Source organism: Hyperoodon ampullatus (genome assembly GCF_949752795.1).
Source record: "Hyperoodon ampullatus genome assembly, chromosome: 3".
NCBI classification, from domain to species: Eukaryota; Metazoa; Chordata; class Mammalia; order Artiodactyla; family Ziphiidae; genus Hyperoodon; species Hyperoodon ampullatus.
The window spans coordinates 8,625,798-8,641,778 of NC_136916.1; the positions used below are offsets into that span (position 1 = coordinate 8,625,798).

The 15,981-nt window shown below is 49.5% G+C and overlaps 1 protein-coding gene across 2 annotated transcripts in view; it reads left to right on the plus strand.

Moving 5' to 3' along the window:
* Window positions 1-2,336: 2,336 nt before the first annotated feature.
* BEND7 (BEN domain containing 7) overlaps window positions 2,337-15,981 on the plus strand; it is a gene marked incomplete at both ends in the record, with an annotated part of 76,694 nt that continues 63,049 nt past the window's right edge. For both annotated transcript variants that reach the window (XM_079698928.1, XM_079698927.1), the window contains 2 exons: window positions 2,337-2,397; window positions 4,651-4,734. In XM_079698928.1, coding sequence (XP_079555054.1) covers window positions 2,337-2,397; window positions 4,651-4,734 — 145 coding nt within the window. The remainder of the gene's footprint in view (window positions 2,398-4,650; window positions 4,735-15,981) is intronic.

The following is a 15,981-nucleotide window of genomic DNA, read 5'->3' on the forward strand; positions in this document are numbered from 1 at the left end:
TTCTCATTGCGGTGGCTTCTCTTGTTGCAGAGCACGGGCTCTAGAGCGCAGGCTCAGTAGCTGTGGCGCACGGGCTTAGTTGCTCCACGGCATGTGGGATCTTCCCGCACCAGGGCTCGAACCCGTGTCCCCTGCCTTGGCAGGTGGATTATTAACCACTGTGCCACCAGGGAATTCCTGGAATAACATTTTTAAAGGCATTACAAAAAAAGAAAGAAAGGGTCCCAGCCCAGGGAGCAGCCTCATATGCTTTGTTTCTTTAGAAATCTTCAAAACATCTTTACGTGTTTGGTTTTAAAGAAAGAGGGGGAAAAAATGGTAGAGAACCAGATAGGGTAGTTGATCAACCCTTGTTATCACGTTAATCCCTTCTGCCACCTTTTAGAACTCCAAAAAATCTATACAAAATTTTGTCCTGCACATGTTTTCTTGGAAAAGGCCCTGAGCTCTGAACATAATCTCCAAGGAGACAGTGACCAAAAAAGTAAAGAACCTCTTATTTAAGGGTTTGCTTTAGCGAACTCAGTGAATGGTCCTCTTTCTCACCTCCAAGCCAGGTATAACCAGCCTCCCCACTTGCCACATGCAGGCCACCTAACATAAGACCTCAGAAGGCATACCAGGCTCTGCTTCCACTCGTTGCCAGGTTACCTTGTTCCTTGATTTAATTTCCTGGTGTGTATATGTTTACTCAGGTTGCTGTCTCCTCATTTGAACGAGACTCGCAGTGGAACCTGTTACCACACTTATCAACATACCCTTTCCCCTTATTCCTCTCTACTCTTTTGAGGCCACCTGAACTTGTCACAGTGCTGGATGGGTTGTCCATCTCTTTACTCTCTTTGTGTTCTGGTCTAGAGATGATCAGTTTGGTGGCGGTACTTTTAAGCTTGTCAGATCACATTTCTGTCCCGCCAGTCCCAGGTGGTATAGAATTCTCTTCCATTCCCACAATAAAGTTGTTGTGAGAAAGCAATGGTGTGCTCTTAGCTCCCTAGAAAAGAATATTGTATAAAACTAATACAAGCTTTCGGTTTCCTCCAATTATTCTGGCATTGTCACACCAAAAGGCAGACCTCTCTGCACCTGCCGTGGCCATTTCTTCCCTAAGAGTCAGCAGAGCGCTCGGGCACCCCCTGACGTCGCACCGCTCACCCCTTCCACCCTCCCCAAAGCCCCCATTTCAAGTTCTCTCTTTGAACAGAACTCCCGATCTTCCTACAACCCTCCTCGTATTGGGATAAAGAACTGAAGCTCACTCTTTTCCATACTCGGCTCATCAGTCAATTCTAAAATCTCTTTTCCTTGCAGAGCGCAGATGGGTAAGTTTTTGGGTTTCGGTTGATTTTTTTTTTTTTTCCCCCTAAAACTTGCCTGAAACCAGTGAGTCTGGCCCTCGCACACCCGGAATCCCAAGGCGAGGAGTGGGCTGGCCAGGAGGGTCCCCGACACCCAGGGCTGTTGAGAACGAGATCGGCCCCGGGGAGCGGCGAGGAGACGCAGGCGAGCTCGGGGCCCGAAGCCGGGCCCCCCGGGCAGTCGCGCCCCGACTCGCTGACCCCCGCGGCGCCGGCGTCCGGACCCCGCGCCGGGCAGGGCCCTGGGTCCTGGGGGGACATGAGGGCCGGCCGGGCGGGCCGAAAGCGCCGCGCCGCGGCCTCCGGCTCCTCCTCGAGGCCAGGCCGGTGGGTGGCGGCGGCCCGGGTCCCCGGGGATGGCGGCAGCCGCGCTCCGCCAGCAGGTGGCCCCGGGGTCCCGGCGGCGCCGCCTCCTCCCGGCGCCCCTCCTCCCGCGGGGGCGGTCAGCGCCCCGACCCGGCTGGCACCCCGCCGCCGCCGCCGCCGCCCTCGACCCGCCCGCCGCGTCCCCGGGGCCGCGCTCGCCGCCGCCGCCGCCGCGTTCGGAGCTGCGCCCAGGCCGGCCCGCGGCGAGCGCCCAGGGCGCCGGCAGCCCCGGCCCGCCCTCCCCGCCCCCAACTACTCGCTCCCCAACGGAAAGTTCGGCTCCGGCGGCGTCTCGCCCGGCAGCGGGGATGAGCCGGGGTCGGGGGTCGCGCTGAGCGGCGGCCAGGAGGGGGCAACTTCTCCCGGGAGAGCGCCTCCCGCCGGGCCCCGCCGGCCGCAGCCCCCGGCGGGCTCGAGTGGTTTTTCCCTTGCCTGTGCCTCCCCCCTGCGGATCCAAGAGACGGACCTAGGTCCCCGCGCTCCCGCTGCCGGGTGACAAGAGCCAGCGCCGCCGCCGCCGCCTCGGCTGCCGCTCCCTCCGTCCCTCCGCCCGGCCGGCCGGCCGCTCCCGGCCGCAGCCCCTACCCTGCCCGCCCGCCTGCCCGCCGCACCATGGAGTTCTCGGAGAGGAAGCGGAGCAGGAAATCCCAGAGCTTCAAACTGGTGAGCCGAGGTAAGCGGCGGGCCGGGCCGGGCCGGGCCGGGCGGGGGGCGTGCGGGCGGCGGAGCGAGGACTTGGCGTCGCGTAAACAGCCCCCGGCCCCTTGCCCGTTGCCCGGGCCGCGCAGCCAACTCCCGGGGGGCCGGGGCTCCCGGGACCCCCCGGCCCCCTCCCGAGGGGGGGGCTGCGGCCGCCGGGCGGCGAGGAAAGTTGTGCCGGGGGGAGGCAGGATGTGATTCCGCGTAAACAAGTCGGAGGGCACATCAGGAAATTAGCAAACAATGACACTTGGGGCGCGGAGAGCCTTCTTTGGTATTCCACTCCTGTGGCCCGGCGGCGGGGTGGGGGAGGACGCCTCTCCATCAGGCGGTGCGGACACCAACCCGGACCAGTGCTTGTGGTGGGTTGGGGGTCGATGTGTTTTCCGACCCCCAAAGAGGAGGAAGAAAGGTGCTGGTGGCGTTTGGAAGACGGAGAAAGACGCTCATTAGGTGTCCAAGCCCAAATAAGAATTGTTGACATTCAGCATCTTTTCTGGGTACGTTATTTGGCCTGGAAAGGTGTTTTCGAATAGATCACTTATCCGTCAGGTAAGTATCATTAAAAAAAAAAAAAAATCCAGCCGACCCCTGACGATTTAACAGGTGTACACCGCAGTCTCTGGGCTTGGGTTTATTTCATCAGGCGAGGGGAAAGTTGAATAGTCTTGCCTGTGGCCAGTGACTTGTTAAGAGTCCCTGTTTTTCCTGATGTGACTTCGAAAAACGATGAGAACTTAAGGGCAGATGTAAAAATGTGTCTATCAAAGTGCATCGTGTCACCTTAGAGGCAGGTGACTTTTTTCTCCCCATCATGTCACAAGTCCCAATATTGAGTTTAGAATGCTCCTGTTTAAGTATCGCCTTTGAATCAGCTTGAGGTCAGAACCAAACCAGAGAACCTGTCCACTTTGGTCCTCTGTTGTTTTATCTAGCATGGGCATCAGAGCAGAGAGCAAGGCGATTGTGTTACCAACCTGGAGAAGTCCCATGTAAGCTGATGAAAATTAGAGGGCGATTGCAATTTCCAGCTAAGCCGAGCTAACTATGATGCAGATTCAGTAAAGCCTGCTTTGGGTTACTCTGAAAATGATTTGATTATAGACATTTTGGAGATCTATTCCTGCTTCCTCCTATTGAGCTCGGATACTGTTTAATGAAAAAAAGCCTGAAGTAGTTTTACGTATTCAAAATATTTGGCTTTTCCTTGTCTCTACGTACATTTTGTTCCCCCAGCAGTGTTGATTGCTCAGTCATTTGTACTTTAAAAGTCCCTCCATATTTGACTGGCCTGTTGGTCTATCTGATTCATTCTGGAATGTAGGCTGCTTTCTTATTTATGACCTCAGGGAACCTACTACTTTATCTTAAAAGTGAGAGGAGTTTTGTAGACCTTGTCCTGGGAGGTCTAAGGCCCCAAAAAGGGAATCGCTGTTAACAAGGGACCTAGTCTAGTTTCTTACCTAAACGATCCTACTTTTTAGAAACAGACAACTGCCAAAGCACAGTAGCCTCTATAGAGAAGCTTGTAAAATACTGTGTCTTAAAGTTTGACTGACATAGCAAGTTTGTTTTTTTCCTTTTTTTAAAAAAATTATGGATCTGATTTTTCTCTCTGCAGGTGCATTTTTAGAACATAAACAGTTGCATATTAAAGTGCAGTAGCTGAATGCAAGACTCACTTTCTTACCCAAATTATACTATACTTGAAATAACAAATCAGTATTTTTCATGTGTGCTTGCCTGTAAGCTGCTCAAAGCCTGGGGTTTTTCTGGGTAAACTGAGAGTACCAGGTAACTCTAAAGCATACTATTCATCTACTCATGAAAATGGGTTGTAGAGATAAATTTGGCATCTTCCCCTGGCCTCTGATTGGGCAAGTTTCTTTCTATTCCTTGTAAACATACTTGTCATTTGGAAGAAAAGAAGCCTCATATGTAATTGGCATCTGTGGGCCAAATTTCCTGTGAAAACTGTGTGATCAAGCAGAGCCGTTTTCTAAAGTCAAAGTAGTAATTCTAAGTCTGTGTACTTCTCCAGAGTAAGCAAAGTTGTAGGGATGACCAGTGACTACAAATTCTGTGATTAACTGAGTTCTCGAAAATTATATTTATAAATAAAAGTATAGCTTATACCTACTATATATAATGAGTTGCTAGCCTTTCTTGCTGATTCATATCTTGTAGGTCATTAGAATTCTAATTTTTCGTTGTCTTCTCACCCCAGATTATCACCACGAGGTCTATAAGATCTCAGAATTCAGCACCGATGTTAATGGGAAGGCCAAAGAGACACAACCCATTTTTTTAGGTAGGTTCTTATGTCAATGAATTTCTCAGCACAACAGCATGGCCATTTGCAATTAGAGAGAAGGAAAAAAAAAAAAAAAAAAAGATTGTGCCAGAATGGGAAATGTCTGCCATTGCTTAATGTATGACATTCTTTTCAAGACCTTTTGTTTTACAGATTGCCAATATATCCCTTATTAACATTGCTAAAAGTTGTAATTTCAGACATAAATGTTTATTAGTGTCTACACACCGTGCTAATTATCACTCACACCCAGAGCCAGATGCTGACCGTGCAGTTTTGTGGCTCTGCATTCACCCCATTTACATTGCATATTCACTGGCATGCTTCACTGGCAATAGTTTGTGTAATTGGGGTATTACATCTTTGACATCTGGGTAACAGAAATTCAATTTCCAAGAAGCTGCTATTTGTTCGGTTTTGCCTCTGCCTTGGGTGGGATAGAGGATTAATATGCTGTCTGATGATAATGTCCCTTCACCTCTGTGGCCTGGTTGCTAATCCTGCCATGACCAAATTAAATTAACTCTCCAGCCGAAAAGCGGAAGGAACAGAAAAGTGTGATTGTCCGCCGAACCACCTCTCGATAGGACTAGCGATCACGGAGCCACCCCTCATCTGTCTGGCTTTGTGTTCATTTCACACCAGCATCGGTGGTCAGAGAGAAGAGCCAGACTTTACCCTCCCCACCCTCCTTCCCAGCTCACCCCAGGGCCAAGCAGAGCAAAGCAGCATCTTGGAGGCCATCCGACAAGAGTAGCTGTGTGGTGGATAAGTAGGTCCCCCAAGATGATGCCTCTCTTTCCAAGCATGGTTTTTGGTGCACATGCTGTACACGAGGGGCCTTGCCTGTGCAGTTTGTTATTTGCAGACCATGAGCCAAAACTTAAATGATTTAGGATTTTGCCACGAAGAATGAAGTACCCGTGAGGTTGGAGTGGAGGGTACCTCATGGCGCTTGGCCTTCACCTTGCCCATCCCCAATACCTCCTCGAGCCCCAGGGGCAGGGTGAGAGCTGGGTGCCGCACACGAGGAAACAGAACGGGGCAGACGGTCCTGGCAAGAGCCATTGAAAGCAAGGGCCTGAATGGCCGTATCTCTGGGGAGAGTTGATAGGTCTTAAGGAAGCAGGATGTGTGCTCAGACCCAATGTACTGCCAATTAAAACAACGAGGAAGCCAGGCAGTGGGGCGTTCTCACTCTTTTGCTTTGAGGAAGAGAAAGGGTAGGTTGCAAAGGACCAAGAAGTCAAACAGATAATGAGTAGAGGTAAACGAGGAGGGAAATAGTGGCATTTCTTCCACAAGTGAGCACCGAAGCCACGTGAATCTCTCCGTCCAGGCAGAGAGCACGACGGAGGCCAGCCCTGCTCTTAGCACCTGTTTACTGTTCAGAGGTCTAGAACCCAAGACGTTCACAGCCAAGCAAACTTGAGACCCAGCAGGAGGATATTCCTGGATTGTACTCTCTTCAGTTCCTTCAACTTACTCAGAATCCGGTATTTTCAGTTCCCTAAACTCGATCGGTTGGAATTCTATATATCAAAGCACCACTCGATCTAACCATTTGAAATGAAGAACTTGCCTATTAGTAGAAAAACGTACATTTATCATAAAAAAGAACATCACATCCTTGGTTTCGTTCGTCTCCAACAAAGCAGGCTTTTCCCCCCCTTTCTGCTCCCTACTTGGAAAATGGGGAGGGCGCTATACCATAGGTGGATTCTGGGTACGAGAGAGTGAAGGATGCAGAGCAGGAAGATGCTAGCGCTCGGAATTCGGTAAAAGGTAAACTCTCCATGGGGCAGGCCTGGCTTCGTTTTTCCTAGCTCGAGTCCAGGAAGATAAGAGAACATCAGTGAAAGGCCAGGCTTGGGCTAAGTTTCTCAGTTGTTGGTCAGGGAAGCCTTTGACATCAAGAGACAAAAGATGGACCAGCATGAAAATGCCTGGGTTATTCTCAGTCTTCTGCTCATTCTGGGAAAGGTGTGATATGGTTCCCAAAGAACATTTCTCTTTTGTGATCTTCAGGCCAGTTTGGAAAAAAAAAAAAAAAAAAAAAAATGGAAGAGCAAATGATGACGCAAACCTGATTTCTAGAGTAATTGAGAATAGTTACTGATAGCATATGAAAATCAGAATTCTGTTGTTGACAGTGTAATAAAGTGGACTTTTATTTAGCTAATAGTTCTTATTCACAAATGTAAATCATGTTTGTTTTGTAAATGGCTTGAGTCTACCCATAATATTACTCATTATGGCGTAGAATTCTGTGCGAGGTCTGTGACATCCAAGGGAGTTTGTTAGCAAAATGACAGAACTGTTTCACCTATAACGCATTCCTCAAACATGGCCCTCGGGATGCTGTATGGGATTTTCTGTGTTCAAACGTACATATGTGTCATCTTTGATACTATCTGCGCCTATAAGATTACAGTTCATGTCTCAGGGAAAGAGAACGCTCCAGAATCTGGCAGAGGTTCCCACCTCAAATCAGTTTCCTCGGAATATTTTCAGGCTGTTGATTCATGCAGCACATCCAGCGAGGTAGGATAGCTCAGTGATGTGAATGGCTTGGCTGAGCGCTCTGGGCGTTTCTCACACATTTTTAACTTGATAACAGGATCCAAAGAGGTTACTTTACCCTGTGGACATTGGCTTTGTCAAGTTGGCCGTGATGGGCCACTATAAAGATTGGGTCACTATTTTGGAGAAAAACAACTTAATTCGTTTTGATCAGTTCAACGGGTGTTTTTTTGAGAATATATGACGAACTCAGCACTTTTCTAGAGTGGCAGTGGGGTCAGGGGAAACCAAAGAAGTGGATAGGACAGGGACCCTGCTCTCAAGGATTAAAATCCAGTTGGGGTGATAGGACAAATTCAGGACACAGTGAAGGAGCAAAATTCAGTCAACCGTAACAGCTGTGGTTGTCTGAGTTCTCGCTCTGTGCCCAGCATTGAGTCGAGTACTTGACGTGAAGGATCTCATTTACTCCTCAGAGCAAATCGATGAGAGTTATCACCATCCCTGTTCTGTAGATGAGATTTAGAGGTGTCAGGTGGGCTGCCACAGGTCTCCCAAGGGACAAGCGCCATAGCCGGGACCCCACGCAGGTCCACCTGAGCTGGAAACACCCCATAGCATGCACAGCGTGTGTGCATGATAAAGCACAAATGTGAACCTTCAGGGCAATGGGCAAAAGCAGAGCTGGAAGGGAAGGATCACATTCAGGGTCGGGTGGGAAGCTCTGGAAGGGGGAGATCTTGAACTAGGGGAGGATTTGGGTAGGCAGAGGGGAGTTGGAGAAGATTCCAGGTGGGAGGGGTGATGTGAGTCTCAGCAGAGGGCTGAGCATCACTCTCATTGGACTTTAAGTGCCAGGTGCACTTTGTAGTTTGGACAGCACTGGCGCATCTGTCATCCCATGACTTTTACAGTGGACCCGTGCGGTAGCCTGGGCGGTGTTGTTATTCCCATTCCCCAGAGGAAGAAACTGAAGCTCAAGAGTTGAGTGACTTGCTCATAAGTAGCGAATCTGGAGTAAACCCAGGTCTCCTGTCCAAAGATCTTTTGCCTCCGCCTGGTTGAGCCAGGCAAATCCCAAGGATCATCGGAGAGACCTCAGCTGGCAGCAAGGCACTTTTAGGAAGTATTTTAATGAGACAATGAACTTACTATTCATAACTATAATACAAACATTTCATAAAATCTTTTATATTTGGATTTTGTTCTAATTTACTATTATAATAGATAAATATGAAACATGTCTATTTTTCAGGTGTCTGGTCCATTTATTCATTCAGATATTTATTGCACTCCAATTATGTGTCAGGTCTAGCTAGTTGTTCTTTTTAATATAAAGTCTGTGACACAACTTTCAGAAGATGAAGCTCAGGGTGCTGTAGCCAAGCCAAGTGAGCAGGGTCCAGATCTCTGATATTTTGAATGTCTTTTCAATGGCTTTCTTGATGACAGCGGCCTCTACCAGGGTCCCCAGAGTCTCGAAATTCTCTTTGGGTTAGAAATGCAGCCAACAAGAGTAGGTGTCGTTCATCGAGTTTGCTGTGTATCAGGTACCATGCTAAGAACTTTGTTTTTTGTTTTTTGGGTTTTGGGGGCCGCACTGCATGGCTTGCGGGATCTTAGTTCCCTGGTCAGGGATTGAACCCGGGGCCACGGTGGCAGTGAAAGCACCGAGTCCTAACTACTGGACCTCCCCGGGAGTCCCCATGCTAAGAACTGTGTTACCCCATTATTTGTCCCATAAAAGATATTATTATTTCCACTTCACAGACGAGGAATTTGAGGATTTCACAAAGTAACTCAGTGACAGAACCAGGATACACACCAGGGTCTGTCTGTCTCCAAAACCATGCGCTTAACCGCGGGAAAGGCTCGTTCAAATGAACTCCTGGCTGGGACCCCAATATGTACAGAAGTGGAAGGGGAGTGGGGCAGCCAGGAGCAGGCGGAAGAAGCCCAGAGCACCTTGTCCCATGTCCCACCCTCCTGTGCCGGCCTCTGCAGAACCGTCAGGGCGCCCTCATCACTGTGTAAAAGCCTCTTGTCCAGATGGTTTCCGAGAATTCCTGCGGCACTGAAAGTATATCTGGTTCTACCGTGGGTCCAAAGATGGCTTCAAAAACAAGAGCAAGCAAAGTCAAATTTGAGAGCCTCTTGAGGAGACCTAAACCCTGATGGCTTCTTTCAATATAAGTGCACATAAGTACATGTGCTTCTGTAGCTGTGGGTGCAGACTTAGTTGTCCTTGGAAAGCACTTTATTGCCTGAAGTTCTGGAGCTTTTGCTGCTAGGCCTGTCTCATACTTCCATTAATCACTGAGTTAATATCATAACCACACCATGAGGTAGGTGTTATGTCCCTTAGACAAATGGGAAGCTGAGCTCAGAGAGGACAGTGACCTGCCCGAGGTCACACAGGAATTAGTAGCTGGCCCCGCTTTAAATCGGGTGCTTTGACATCTAGTTGTGTCCTCTCTTCCTTAAGCCAGAGCGGCCTGTCCACCCCGTCCCCTTCTGCCCACACGAGCCGATCTTAGTATGTGATTCATTATTCTCTCCCCTGTTCAGAGACTTAAGTGCCTTCTCATGGATTCTAGGGTCAAGGTGAAATCCCTTGGCTGAGTCTTGAGCATCCACGGTCTGCCCCTAATCTGCATCACCATCTTCGACTTTGATGTAACTTACCTCCCTGGAACCCAGTTGCCCCCCCCAGCAAAGTAGGACTTCCAGGTAAGAAAGGGGGCCCCACGACAGGTAGAAGGAAAGGAGGCGGCCAGAGGCTTGGGCGCGGGGAAGCCCGGGGCCCATTTAGGAAGAAAGGAACTAAGGTTTGTTTAACATCCACCAAGGTCGGAAAACCCCAGCTTGAATCTCAGATTAACAGTTCAGCACACCTCGGACAAGACTCTTGAGGGTTTCCTTTATCTTCCATAAAGCAACACTGGTGGTAGTCCTGAGCCCCTCATCGGATGCCCTGACAGCATGCAGGACGTCCTATATGGTAAAACACTTTTTCAAACTAGAAAATGCTGTATTCTTATTTTTATCCTCTTCTCCCTTCTCCTCTGACTTAGAGGTTATGCTTTCTTCTTGGACACCTCAGCACTAAATAGGAACACCGCTCTCCTATGGCCCTTACCATGGACTGCCTAGTAGTTCCTCATTTTTGTACGTGCCTTTGCTGTGCTCCAGGTCACCCCCAAACACTTCCCACGTTGAATTGTGATCATTTTTGCCCCATCTCTCCTCATGTACATTGGAGGATCACAGAGCAAGTGGGACCTGGATTCTGTCTTGAATCCTTTAGACCACTTAGCACAGCATTTTGTTTGATCACAGTAGGTACCCAAATTATCGGTACTCAAATCTGCGTTATCTCATTGCATGAGTATACTGGATATGGTTGCGTAGGACTCTGAAGATTTGCTTTAAAATATACTACCGTGGGCTTCCCTGGTGGCGCAGTGGTTAAGAATCCGCCTGCCAATGCAGGGGACACGGGTTCAATCCCTGGTCCGGGAAGATCCCACATGCTGCGGAGCAACTAAGCCCGTGCGCCACAACTACTGAGCCTGCACTCTAGAGCATGCGAGCCACAACTACTGAGCCCCTGTGCCTCGACTACTGAAGCCCGCACGCCTAGAGCCAGTGCTCCGCAACAAGAGAAGCCACTGCAATGAGAGGCCGGCGCACCACAACGAAGAGTAGCCCCTGCTCGGCGCAACTAGAGAAAGCCTGCGCGCAGCAACAAAGACCCAACTCAGCCAAAAATAAATAAATAAATAAATAAAATATACTACCATCTTGAGATTTTAGAGAGAGTTAGCAAGCCAAAGATATGCCTCATTTAACTGAAGAAGCTTTGGTCATGTACTAAACTAGTGTAGAAATTGGGGATTTCTGTTGTTGATGGGTGAGAGACAACTCGAAATATAATCTTTTTTTTCAAATCTAGAGAAGACCAAAAAGGAGAGGAGCTCACATGTGAAAGCAGCGGCATGTTGCAAACCCAAACTGAAAAATAACATATGTTCTGCTGGCTCCGTACTCCGCTGTGATCTTGGCACACCTTAATAAAGGGGCTGAAGATTGTCCTGTCCTGTTTGTAAGCCCTTGTTTAGAACCGATTGTCTGGTTCTCGGGCTCCACCTGCAGCAAGTTTTCCTACCTGGATTTCAGAAAATCCATGCATTAAGCAGCAGCAGACCTTGGCGAATGGCCCGTTTGGGAACCCTGCCCGAACCCTATCGCACAACTGCACGCACCTGTCTTTCTGTTTCTCATAAGAGCTCGGTGTGGTTCAGCAACCGCCGTATAAGTGAAACGTGTGATGGGTTGTGAGAATTGGCTTTTCCAGTAACGATCACGACCGCGTCACTAAAACAAAGAGATCTTCATGAGGGACAGAATCTAAGAAGGTGTCTTAACAATGTAGCCTCCCCGGTTCCCATGGGAATATGGATGTTTCCTTTTGGAGGAAAGGAGCATGGCCATCCATAAGGTGAAAGAAAGACTCCGGAACGGTGTGTTTTGAACCTCAAAGTTGAAAATAGATCTAGGACGTTTATGCAACAAGTCTGTTATTCTTGAAAGTAACAGATTATTGGAGAGAACACTACCTGGGAAGGAATGTTAGCGCAGTAGCAGGACGCACGCCGGGACCTATGGTGACTGAGGCAGGGGGCACATGGAGGGCCCCTGGAGAATCGCCCCCTTGCCTGAACCTCCGGTTGTCTGTGGCTTTCAGCTTAGGACCCAGATGACACCTAAGACCCTGCACGAACTGCCACCTGCCTGCCTCAAGCTTATTCCTGACACTGCCTTTCCCACCAGACCACTTCCCATTCCTGCAGCGGCCTCACTTCCCCTCTTTACCTCTTCGCCTTGGTGGCTGCACGGACCACCTCCTCTGCTGGTAACCCCGCACCTGCACCACGCTCCCTTCACTTTGCTTGGCTCTCTTATCCCTAAAGGCTCCAAGTTGACTTCCTCCAGGCAGTCCTCTCTGATTTCCCCCTCCCCTCTCCTTCCACAGCATCTCTACCAAAGCGAAGGCACTGCCAGGTTACGTCTCTCTCGCCCCCCCCCCGGGCTGGAAACTCCCTCACGGTCATCTCTGTGTCCCCATCGCCCAGCACCACGCTGGTCACATCACAAACATCCAAGGATGCTTGGCGAATGTGCCAGGAGCCCGATTTCAAATTAAAACTAAAGTAGCGACATCAGCCATCTTGAAGCTGTATCATTCACCTCTTTTACCTCCCAGCTCCCGTCCTGGCTGCACGAGGCGGAAATCTACACATCCTCCTCAGTAGCTACCTGGACCTCACATGGCAGGAGTAACATACACCAACACTGACAATGGAACAGTTACTTGTCATTACACATGTTTTCCCCTTTCTTACTAGGCTAACAGCAGGCCCCCTTTTATTTCTTTCTTTATTTTTGGCCGAGCCACACGACTTGTGGGATCTTAGTTCCTGGACCGGGGATCGAACCTGCGCCCCCTGCAGTGGAAGTGAGGAGTCTTAACCACTGGACCACCAGGGAAGTCCCCAGACCCCCTTTTAAAGTTTAACTTAGGAATAGGACGCCCTTGCGTGTATCCCAGCCCCCGCCCCCAGGGCCTCGCAGGCTTAAGCTGCACGGTGTGAAGGTGCCCCTGGAATATTGCAATGCCCTGGGCTTGGCATCTGCTCTGCTGGTCCTTGCCTGCAATCACCTCTACTAACCGCCTTGCTCGTGAGATCCTCTATTGACCGCTTGAGTCTCAGCTTGAATTCCTGCAGGGCGAGACTTCAAGCCTCCTGTGTTCCCAGTGCGCAATACCTGGCACCAAGCAGACTCTCGATCGCTAATTTTGGATAAATGAATGAGGGCCATGTTAAGACACGTTAAAATGTAATTTGCCGCCGGCTATTCGCTGATCCGAGTGGGACAGTTTGTTGAGCCGAGACGGTTTTCTTGGGCAGGACTGTCCTGTGCGTGGAAGGAGGTCTAGATGTCACCCTCTGAATGTTGGCAGCATAAATACACAAAAGGGCGGGAGCATCCCACCCCGTCATTGTGACGATCAGAACTGCCCCCAGCACATGTGAGCCAGAGCGTGGTCCTTGGCAGGCCAGGGGTGTGGGGTCCTTTAGCTCTGAGTGGAGAAAAACTATTGCATCGCCATAGACCGCATGCCCCTCCCTCGCCGTCCTCTCTCAGATGCCCGTAGGAAAGGGGATAACAAATGACAGAGGCCGTGATGGACCAATTCAGCTGCATCACCATCCCGAGAAGAGAGAGATCAAAGGGCACATTCCATTCAAGGTCAGGTTGCTGCGCCTCCTTTCCGCACAAAGGACAGCTTATTGCCTGCATATTTGATCATATATTTTAAAACCATTAAGAAGTTTAGACAGATTTTCTTTCGAGATTCCAGACAGTCAGTATCCTTGTAAATAAGAATCCATAAAATTGTTTTCTTAGTATTGTATTTTTTTCCCAGCATGTACAAATATATACCGTGTTATTTGAATTCCAAGGGTTTTACAATGTCTTTTTTTTTTTTTAACTTGGAAATCAAATTTTATATCTGAAAGGTTAATGGAGAAAACTAATTATGCTATCTGGTAACCAAATGTGTGATGAGATGTTTGTCTCTGTAATTAACAGCAAGGAACTTTTACAGTTTCATAAAATTGAATGCTACACAGAGTATTCTGTGAGCATTTGTTTGGACGAGGTGTCCAAAACAGAAATGTTTATGGATGATATAAAGTTGAACTGAAATGTAATGCAGGTGTCTGCTGTGCATCTCACAGAATTTCTCATTGCTGAAATGGAAGCCAGAAGATTAATAACTTGACTTTGTCATGATAAAATAAGTAATGTGTTCTTGGAACAGTGGTATGGCACATAAGTTACTCAGTAATTCCAAGAATTTATTCTGTTCCAGGAATAATATCCTGAACAATCTATTTTTACAGAAAAGGTTGACGCAACATAACAGCCTACGAAGTTGCTTGTATGGCTAAAGGAATTATATCTCAAACGTGACTTTACCCCCACGCATAAAGTGTAAAGAACCCCACAGAAACGCAAGGTTAAGGCACATCTTGAAAGGAAGAAGTCAGGAGGTGCAAAAGTAAAGGTTCTTCTGTGAACGTTAACTCATTCTCCTCACACATATATAATTTTTTCAATTACCAGCAAGGCTTTAATGGGCACCTTAATAAGCCTCGTGTGAAATACGGCGGAGCAGCGGTTGCTGCAGGAATGGGGGCTCCGGCCGGCCCTGTGATGAGCTGCTTAACTCCGCCCTGAAAGCGGGAGCAGTGCGGTCGTGAGGGGCCCAGACCTAATCCACCTTCCTCTGGTTCCCTGTGGTCATTTTGGGGAACTCAGTCTTATCCTTTGTGAAATGGGGGAAACGGTTCCCTGTCTGTCGTCTTCAATAAACTAGGAAGGCGCTGAGGATGAGACGCGTTCCCTTGGGAGAGCTTGCCTAAAAGACACGATTGACCCTAGGCACCCAGTGGCCTCATCTTGCAAACCCCACGCCCCATGGAAACCGAGGGAACTTCCGTCACAGACGCCACAGGTGTTGGTTTACGCCTTGTACATCAGTAGTGTTTTGGGGTTTCTTTTTCCCCAGCTTTCCTCAACAGTAGCGTCCCAGCATAGCTGATACTAGAATTAACCCATTCCTGTATCCATTGGTAGGTCTTTATTGAGCAGCCCCTGGTGCCAGGCTAGGAGATTTGACAGCCCACTAGGGTGTGCCAGGAACACAGAACCAGGGGACCTCACCTGGGGAGTTAAGGGATGTGACCCTTGAGAAGAGGACGTTTAAGCAGAGAAAGACCTGAAGAGTAAGTATGGGGATTGGGCTGAGGCTGTGAGACGGCCAGGAAATGACAGGGCCCCAAGAACCGAAGACCTTCCTTAGAGCTGATGCAGGGAGCCCTCTGGCCATCCAGGAAAGTCGCTAATGGGATTCGGATTTAATTGTCCTGAAGTGAGGCCTGGGCGCTGGTATTTTGTCACAGTTGTCCAGGTGATTCTACTGTGTGTCAGACCCCAGAGCCGCCATCTAGAGCAAGGCGAGACGTGGCAGGAGCTAAGGCTGGAGGAGCCCCCAGCGCGAGCGCTGGCCCCCATCCCCGGGTGGCCGGCATCCCACCGAGGCAGGCCACGACGCGATGCGGTTTGCATTTCTGAAAGATCACCCTGGCTTCGGGATGGACGTGGCTGGGCGGGGAGCAGCGCTGAGGGCTTTTGGCTGTAGCCCCATCAGGTGGTAGTGGGAGGTGAGTGGAAGGACTGAAGAACAATCTAGAAGTTATAATAAGCAGGACTCAGTGATGGATGGGCTGTGAGAGGGGAGGGATGGGAAATGGGGCCCAGGTTTCTGGCTTGGACAGGGGGTTGGTGCTATTTATTAAGGCTCGGGGAGAGTCATCATAAAATACATTTTTGGATGTGATTTTAAGGTTGCTCTTGAAATGTGCAAGTGGAGCCGTCCAGTGGGCAATTGGATATGTGGGCCTGGAGCCCCCGAAGTGGGATCGGGGCTCCCACAGACAGATGGTCGCTGGAACCAGAGAGAGGCCGGGGGATCCAGGAAGTGTGCGGAGAGGCCCCGGGGAAACTTGGCATTTGAGGCAGTGGCCGTGACCTGTAAGTGCGTGGCGAAGTCAATTTAGTGGATTGTCACCAACAGGAACAAGAAGA